At 39.0% G+C, this 9991-nt stretch overlaps 2 protein-coding genes across 2 annotated transcripts; both read left to right on the top strand.

The window, feature by feature from the left end:
- Nucleotides 1-410: 410 nt before the first annotated feature.
- Nucleotides 411-872, top strand: LOC138884913 (uncharacterized). Its single transcript, XM_070165780.1, has one exon. It carries the CDS (start codon nucleotides 411-413, stop codon nucleotides 870-872), a length of 462 nt encoding a protein of 153 aa, XP_070021881.1.
- Nucleotides 873-1262: 390 nt separating this feature from the next.
- On the top strand, nucleotides 1263-1709 carry LOC138884912 (uncharacterized). The gene has a single exon (XM_070165779.1). The coding sequence runs from the start codon at nucleotides 1263-1265 to the stop codon at nucleotides 1707-1709; it is 447 nt and encodes a 148-aa protein (XP_070021880.1).
- Nucleotides 1710-9991: the final 8282 nt, after the last annotated feature.

Here is a 9991-nt window from a genome sequence, read left to right as displayed (position 1 = left end):
GCTAAAAATACTGCAGGAGGAGAATACGAACCCTTGAAAATGTATTTTCCTGATGAAGAAGTGTTATTATAGGAGAGGACATTACTGAAGCATATGACAGTTGGAGGATCTTCTTTGATAGAGCTGCAAATTTCAAAGGAGTAGGCATTGGAGCAGTTCTGGTATCAGAAACAGGTCAACATTACCTGGTATCTGCTAAACTCAGATTTCCCTGCACCAACAACATGGCAGAGTATGAAGCCTACATACTAGGGCTTAACATGGCAATCGACATGAATATTTAGGAGTTGCTGGTAATCGGTGATTCAGGTCTGCTTGTGCACTACGTACAAGGAGAATAGGCTGCCAAGAATTCCAAGATATTGCCATATCTACACCGTGTACAGGAATTGAGAAAGAGGTTCACGAAGATGGAGTTTCGGCATGTTCCTAGCATTCAGAACGAGATTTTTGATGCTTTGGCCACCTTGTCATCCATGATACAACACCCAGATAAAAATTTCATTAATCCCATCCTAGTGAGAGTTCATAATCAACTGGCTTACTATGGTCATGTCGAGGAAGAGACGGATGGAAAACCTTGGTTCCGTGACATCAAGGAGTACTTAGCAAAAGGGGAATACCCAGAGCATGCGAACCATACTCAAAAATGCATACTCCGGAGATTGTCCAATTACTTCTTCCACAACGGAGGAAACTTGTATAGAAGAACTATTGATTTGAGATTGCTAAGATGTGTCGATGCAAAAGAGGCTTCTAATCTACTTGAGGAGATACATCCTGGGACCTGCGGCTCGCATATGAATGGTTTTGTCTTGGCCAAAAATATACCTAGGGCCGGTTACTTTTGGATGACTATAGAGACAGATTGAGTCCAGTATGTCCGCAAATGCTACCAATGTCAAGTGCATGCCTATACATTAAAAGTGCCGCCAAATGCGCTCAATGCAACAAGCTCACCTTGGCCATTCGCCACCTGGGGAATGGACGTCATTGGTCCAATCGAGCCCACTACTTCTAAAGAGCACAGGTTTATTCTAGTGTCCATTGACTACTTCACAAAATGGGTAGAGGCCGCATCCTACAAAGATGTAACCAAGAAGGTCGTCGCAGACTTTGTCAAGGATCGTATTGTTTGCCGATTCGGAGTCCCTGAGTCCATTGGCACTGATAATGCCGCCAATATCAATAGTGATTTGATGAAAGCCATGTGTGAAACTTTCAAAATCAAGCACAAGAACTCAACAACATACAGACCTTAAATGAATGGAGCTGTAGAAGCCGCCAACAAAAATATCAAGAAAACACTAAGGAAGAAGGTAGAAAACCACAAACAATGGCACGAGAAGCTACTCTTTTCTTTGTTGGGATACCGCACTACAATTTGCACATCAACCGAGGAAACTCCTTACTTACTGGTTTATGGTACCGAAGCTGTCATACCTGAAGCTGAACTCAGCGACGCAAAATGGATAAGGAGCCGCTCTGAGCAATTGGCCCTTATAGATGAAAAAAAAATTAACACAGTATGTCACTGTCAACTTTGTCAGAACGGAATGTCCAGAGCTTTCAACAGAAGGGTCAAATCAAGACCGTTTGCACTAGGACAGCTGGTGCTGAAGAAGATCTTCCCATATCAAGATGAAGCCAAAGGGAAATTCCCTCCCAACTGGCGAGGTCCTTATATGGTTCACAGGGTGCTAACATGAGGAGCACTCATACTTGCAGAAATGGACGGAGAAGTCTGGCCAAACCAATCAATTCAGACGTAGTCAAAAGATACTATATTTAAACTATTTACATTTCTTCGCCAGATGTAATTAAACTATGCTTGACCTGATTCCCGTTTAAGAGGGGATACGTAGGAAGCCCTATGGGTTCGATCATATCATAATAAAATTTTCATTTCCCCCAGAATCAGAAACTGGGGTAGAATTTTGAGGAGGACCCTCAAAATTCTGGAGCGAGTCTAGCCAACGCTATTGCATGCCAGAAAATCAGAAATTGGTTAAGAAACTGGGGCCAAATTTTGAGAAGGGTTCTCAAAATTCCGAAGAAGGTTCAACGAGTTTGTTGCTCGCAAACGGCTGAAGGATCATCTACTAAAACTACGATAGAATTTTGAGGAGGACCCTCAAAATTCTAACACAAGAAAGTTGTGATGTCTCTAAATGTGTTACAATCACTAGTTCATCTAAAATTATTTGATATTTCACAATGTCTCTAAAATAAATCTATTTTTATCAATAATTGCATATTTTCGAAAACCCTATTTCCGTAACAGCCAGATGTTACCCAGGGAAACTCAAACAAGACATCCAACATGGAGAAGCAAGGCCGACAGACAAAGGCACGAACCAACCTCCCTTACAAAACTGACAATTTTTCTTTGAGTGCAGGTACATCTGATGTAGCAGTAGCATTTGCATGTACATATACACGAAGCAAAATCACTATCAAATAGGCCATCAGGCACTGAACGTATCTCCTGCTAAGAAACATTGTACTCTTATTCGCTATTTGTTCTTTTCATGGGACTAAGTCCTATCCCGCATCCTGCATGAGACTAAGCTCTATCTCCATCTGCATGAGGCTAAACCCACGCCTCCACACTTGCATGAGGCTAATCCCTACCTCCACATTAGCAGAAGTTTAATTTCTACTTTCATCTGCATGGGACTAATCCATGTCCCACATCTCGCATCAGGTTAAGCTCTACCTCCCATCTTGCATGAGGCTAAACTCTGCCTCTATATTTGCATAAGGCTAAGCTCTGTCTTCCTTTTGCATGGGACTAAGCCATGTCTCGCATCCTACATGAGACTAAGCTCTGTTTCCATCTTGCATGAGGCTAAGCCATGCCTCTATATTGGCATAAGGCTAAGCTCTGCCTTCCATTTGCATGGGACTAAGCCCTGTCCCATATCCTGCATGAGACTAAGCTCTGTCTCCATCTTGCATGAGGCTAAGCCCTGCCTCTATATTTGCATAAGGATAAGCTCTACCTTTAATTTGCATGGGACTAAGCCATGTCCCGTATCCTGCATGAGACTAAGCTCTGTCTCTATCTTGCATGAGGCCAAGCCCTGCCTCTACATTTGCATAAGGCTGATCTCTGCCTTCATCTGCATGGGACTAAGGCCTGTCCCGCATCTCACATGAGGTTAAGCTCTACCTCCATATCTTACATGAGACTAAGCTTTGTCTCCATTTTGCATGAGGCTAAGCACTGCCTTCTCGTGGGACTAAGCAGAGTCCCTCCTTGCATAAACGTTACTCTATTCCAATACTATCTATTTGCTCCTCTTTCGATATAAGCTCTGCCCTCAATCTCACAAGACTAAGCCTTGTCTTGTCAATTTTAGCATCATATTATTGCATCTAATGGGATAAAATATCTCCAATTTGTCCAAAGGCATCATTAGCTAAAGGCATCATCCTCATAGCCGGAAGACACCATGCCATGGCCTGAGGATCTCTCAAATTTGCATATCATTATTCAAAGGTGTCATGGTTCGGAGGCACCATTTTCTTGGACCGAGAACATCATTTCATGGCCTACGAATCTCTTGTCTCACAATTCATGGCCTAGGACATCATGGTCTAAAGACGTCATCCGCACAATCCAAAGACAATCTTTCATGGTCGAAAGGGAATTAGCATCACGTTTAAATTTTCGTAGTAATGTACGTGCTTGCATGCGTCGTATTTTGAGTTTGCAGGTGATCTCGGAGGTAACCATTCTTCAAACAGGAACAACCTTCGCTCCGATTTCCGCTCATACAATTTTCATTTCGCCATTCATAACCGATCCTCATCAATTACCCATCCTACCTCGTGATATCCAGCTATCTACTCTATAATACATCTGATGCACTCCAAACCCAAAATCATAACTCCATCCGACATTACCCTTCACAAAAGAACCTTTGCTGAGATTGGCTACCATTCCTATAACAACTCCATCGGCTTAATTAATTGGTGGATCCGGAACTACACATGTCCTGATTCCTATAAAACCAGGGATATGTAGGTAGCTCAAAGACCAGAGTTTGGCCTTTATCTTTCAAAACATCCCATTCGGTCAAAATTGACCATCATTTCTTTACCCGAAAACTCTTTCATCCTTCCTGAGTAAAGAGGGGCAGCTGTTGATACCTAATTTTTTCCTATAATATTTTCAAAATGCATATATACCTCCAAAACTATGCATTAGCATCAATCGATATTTTTTCATAATTCCTATATTTATTTATTCTAGTATTTTATTTATATAAATAATTATAAAATTTCAACACAAATGGTTCTACAACATTTCATTGATTTAATTTTGATATTTATAGCCATATTAAGTTCCAATTATTTCATAAATTACTGGATTTACACCTTTTGGTTACAATTGCATTAATTTTGTAATTATAGCCCACGTACACATAACTACATGATCTTACCACAAATTTGTCCATTATATTTTTAAAATATTGAATAATTATTTTGAAGCACTTCTATGCATGAAAATTATTTTTTCCTATTGTTAATTATTTTATAAAATGGTTTTTATTCAATTACTTGGGTATTTAACAAATAGCCTTTTAATTTCTCTAATTGTTTCGGACCTAAATACCAGCCTAGGTCCCTAACCCAATTCACCCCAGGCCCAAATTAAATTAAACCTGACCTAGGCCCCCTAATCCTGGCCGTTGATCTCTAAGATCAATGGCCCGTATTTGTTCTTACCATTTTAATTCCAAATGACCCCCCCCCAACCCAATTCATTTTTCCACCTTACTCCACCATCGCCCTTTCCTTTCGCTCTCAAATGCTCTCTATCTGAACCCTAATCCTTAGGCGTCGTCACAGTTTTAGCCCTCCGTTCTATGATGTTTCTTTGTCTTCTCAGACCTATATTGGCCTCCTACTTGCTATGGTTCATCGGTTTCCTAGATCCTTGAGAAGATCTCAAGGGACCTAGGCGGTCTGGTTTGTACATTTGATTTCTTTGCTTGTTTCAGGCCATTTGCTCAACCATAAGTAAGAAACATTTCTTATTTTGCTATGAATCCAGGGTTTTCTAGGCCTATGTTCTTGTCTCTGTTATGCTTTCTAAAAACCCTAATTTATTATCTCTGATCTTCTCAGGTCTGTATAGATCTGAGACGAATCGAGCAACTCTTACATGATTTCCTTGAAATTTTCCAGTTTCAACTGATTTTCCAACTTTTCCCTAAACTAGGGTTCATTTTAAGTCATTTTCTCAAGGTCTTTCTGATTTTAAAATGTTTAATCAATTATCCTTTAGTGTTCTTAACTGATTTACGCAAAAGTTGCTTAAACCCTAGTCAATTTATGTGAAACTCTGATTTTTTGATATTTTGCTTCATTATGAGTTTTTCAATGTTACCAGTTGTATTGATTCACTCTATATCTTTGACCTACACGATTTTCCTTTGTCAAATGCATTGCTCTATGATTTTTGCCCTAACTAATCTCTAGTAGGGTTTCAGAATCAATTTTCCGCTAACTTTTTTGTTTATAAAGCTTTACTTAGTCTATTCTATTTATGGAAATCAATATATTCTTTCTAGCATTGTTGTTAATCTGGTTGATTTATTTGTTGTTAAGAATCTGTACGCATGAGTCCTGCATGTTTCTATGATCACGACCCTAATTAGTTGTTCTTGCCTTATTTGGTTGTTGTATATTCCTGATTCCTTTACATGATTCTTCCCTTGATTAAACCCCTGATTATTTTATTCTGAAGTTCTTTATTTGGTTTGATTTGAACTCCTTTCCTTAATTAGACCTCTGATTCTTTACTCCTTTATTTAGTCTGATTTGAACCTCTTGCCTTAATTAGATCCTGTCATTATCATTGGCCAATTACCCTTAATTAAGAGGAAGACCGTGTTGAACCTCTTTGTGTGATTGATTCTGTGATCCCTTAATTGCTTACTATTGATTCCTTTACCTTATTTGCTATACTTTCGAACTACTATATAAACTCTGTAACTTAACTTCTTAAGACACGAATATCAGTTCAGGATACACACACATACATTTAAACTCTCTCTTCCTTTTTTGCTATTTGTGCTACTGTGGGTCTAGCCGGCTGAAATCCAAGGCTAGATAGTGGAATTGCATCTGTTTCTTTCATATTCTGCATTTTTCTTCCTTGGCTGGTATGTCTCAGTTCAATTTTGAAACCTAAACTCTATGTGCTTCATTATAGTACTAGCTCATTAGTTATGAATTCAATTCCTGTTCCTATTTACTGCCCTACTTAGCATGTCTAATCTCGCTTTGTTTAATATGTAATTAGCATGTACAAACTATAGTCGTCCATTTGATGTTTATCCAACATGTCTATTCTCCTTCACTGAGGAAATAATGTTAGTTACCTAATCTTTTAAGGCATTCGACTTACTCTAGTTGTGTGTCTGATTCTGTCCAGTGCTTCTTTGATTTTAACATGGCTCTATTACCTACCATCATGACTAACCTATTCATTCTATAAGCTCCTATGTGTTCTATGCATTTTGTTATCTATATGCCTCCCTGAGCCCTATCATGTGTTCTCTTAATGTGAATTCTATGTGTTCCCAGTCCATTTATCCCTGTGTGAGATATTTTTGTTGAGTGTTTCTGAATCTAGGTGCTTTATGACCAATTGATTGTTTGCTGTTTACAAAAGTGTTTGGGTACTCTTCTCAAACTATTTTTTTTCACTACCAAACTAGCTTCTATTTCAGAGAGCCTTTTTCACTCCTAAAAGTTATCTCCACACTGTTTTTCACTAAGTCTTTCAAACTATGTCAAGCACTCTCACTTTACTCTTGGATTATTAAGTTCTGCCCCTCTGGTATGTGTATTGCTTAGGGATCCTTGAGATCTCTCTGAACTCTGGCATACTAGGGCTGGCTCTTCCACACTGCACATAACCAGACCCTATTTGAGAAAGTCTTGGTGTGAGCACTGCCCGGGATCATTGAGGTCCTTAGGGAACTCTGACACACCTAGACACAAATTGGCTATGAGATTTTTGGCACTTGTGACTACACTGAAGGCCTGGTACTCCTAGGTTTACTTTGGGCCTGCTCCAGGCTCCCTATAGTATAAGTTTACATTTCATTCATGTAATTTATGCAATCCTGGTTTGTAATAATCCTTTGTAAATAGATATTGGGGTAACTAGTAAAAAGGAGAGGGTAGCTCTATGATTCTTTGGGGTAAACTGGGTAGAAACCATGTTTTAGGTTTTACATTATGTTGAGTTGCTGTAGAAATCATGTTTTAGGCTTGTGTGATGCATCAAATATAATGCTTTAGGATTGCTATACTTATTCGCATTAAACCACGCTAAATTTGTGCATTAGATACCCTGTCTTAGGACAATCATGTTTACTGCTTCTGCATATTACATGTTGTAATTCATCACTTCACTTTTGATTATACATAAGTAGATATCACTTAGAAATCCTGCTATTAAGTTAATAATACTGCTTAATGAAACGACCATCTCTATGTGCATTAGAAATCCGCCTAAATAAACGATTGTCTATAAAAGGGTTTAACATAGTCCCAACACATAGATATCACATCCTACTGTCAACATCAGTTTTGTCACTTAGATCAGCATGCCTATAGGACTAAATAACTTCAAGCTGTTTAATTAATTCCCATATTGTTACTGCATATAGACACACGCCTAGGTATGCCTTAGTCCATTAAATAACTATGAAATTAGGTTTTGTTTATGTGTGAAATTGTCCAGGCTTAACAGGCCATAAAATCAGTAGGCAAGCTGGTTAGGACTCGTCCACTCCCCCTTAAAAACAATGCTACATATTCTATGTTTTTTATGCTCACCTAGATACCCTGCTCTAGGATTCCTCTGAAATTACCTAAAATCTATGTTTGAAATGTGGTGCTTATTTGTCTATATATATGTGGAGGTAAACATGAGCCCCTTTATCTGCTTCCCTAATTAATGGTCCTATGTGTTATTTGTTGTCGCCTAGCTTTTGCCTTTTAAATATCTTAGAAGTGTCTAGAACTACCTAAGTATAGAGGTCCTAAACGCCTCTGGGACCACCTGGAAGGGACGGTTAAAGCAGGCTTAGAGTTCGTTAATTAAACTCGCTTATATAGCCACTAAGGGGAGGGTAATGGGTAGTAAAGGATATGATGACCTGCGCGTTAATGTCACGTGTAGCCCCTCTAGTTGAGGAGGATTACCGGGCATTGCATAGATTGATCCTATTGTCTAATAAACTTAGGACTTACCTTTCCCAACTCACATATGTGTGCTTAGACCGCCTAAACTCCTTTACTTACATATATGTTTAAATTGTCTAAACTTCTTTTATTTACATATATGCGATTAAACTGTCTAAAAGTCTTTTACTTACATATGTGCACTGGGACCATCTAAACTTCCTTGATTATATATGTGTGCTTAGACTATATAAACTTCCCTTATTTGCAAATATGTGTTGAGACCGCTTACTCGTTAAATGACTAATTCATATAACTAAGTTCGGTCGGGACCCACCGTTATGGACTGCGAGAGGTGCCTAACACCTTCCCTCAAGGTTATTTCGAGCCCTTACCCTAATCTCTGGTAATGCAAACTGATTATATGGGTTAATTTCTCTAGGTGCCCTAAAGCACCTTAATCTGTTAGGTGTCGACTCTTCAAATGCCCAATTCCCAAAAGGAAACGAGTTGTTCCCCCATGAATGTCGAAACTCGGGCTTCCGCAAAGGAAAAAGGGGCACGATACATAGATTCGGGCGGTTTGCAAGTGGAAATCAAAGGAAAAGCGATAATTGAGGCTTGATTTTGGCCTTGGAATCGAGGTAAGTGTTTGACCTAACCTTAGCTTGAGGGAATAGGAGTTGTGGTCTTATTTGCTACGTGTTAATGTTGAGTACGACATATAGGTGTGCTGACTAGTATCTATACGTTCGTGCCGATCATGCAAGTGAGTCTTAAACTGTGACCGTTGTGATTCTTATTATGTACTATTCATGCTTAAATTCATGATTATCCATGTTGAACAAGACTTATGATATTTTCTTGGTAATTGACCATTGTTGAGTATTGTCTCAAGTTGAGATTTATTTTGTGAAGTTAACTGTTGAAACAAGATTGGTTATAGTTGATTCCATTACCGAGATGTATTTGTTTCTATTGTTGATTCCCTTGACGGGATGCTATTATTTCTACTGTTTGGGTGAGGAAAGAGTGATAAAGCATGAAGGGTGATGCAGTGCACATTCATACTTATGCATATGGTGAAGAAGAGTGATAAAGCACGAAGGGTGATGCCGTGCACATTTTTATTATTCATATGGTGAGGAAGAGTGATAAACAACGAAGGGTGATGTCGTGCACATTTTATTATTGATTGCATGGTGAGGATTGAGAGTAAAAGCATGAAGGGTGATGTCGTGCAATCATTTTCTGTTTGCTGTGATTATTTACTGTTGTCGGTTCACATGCATTAATTGTTTCATTTCTGTTATTACTGTGATTCCTGATTCTGGTACCCCATAGCATGTTTCCCCTTCCCGTTAATTTTTATTTAGCTACTATTATTGTTATTCTATTAGTACATATTTTAATTGCACAGGTTTATGTTGGGCGTCGTGTCCTAGCCTCGTCACTACTTCGCCGAAGTTAGGCTCGGCACTTACCAGTACATGGGGTCAGTTGTACTGATATTGCACTCTGCACTTCTTGTGCAGATCCCGGTACTGGACTATATGAACCGTAGTTCGACGTTGCTGCCTTCAGTCCATTAGAGACCTAAGGTAGTCATGCAGGCATCCGCAGGCCATGTCGTCCCCTTCTCCCATTTCTTTTCTATTTTATCTACATTCGAGACAAATGCATATTTCTTTGTTCAGACCATTGTTGTAGTATTCATAGATTGTTCGTGAATTGTGACACCAGTTCTAGATGGAGTTTTATTATGGTTTCGTTGTTG

This window comes from Nicotiana sylvestris, chromosome 2 (genome assembly GCF_000393655.2).
Source record: "Nicotiana sylvestris chromosome 2, ASM39365v2, whole genome shotgun sequence".
NCBI classification, from domain to species: Eukaryota; Viridiplantae; Streptophyta; class Magnoliopsida; order Solanales; family Solanaceae; genus Nicotiana; species Nicotiana sylvestris.
The sequence above is the reverse complement of the archived record's forward strand: the minus strand, read 5'-3'. Positions and strand labels throughout refer to the sequence as shown.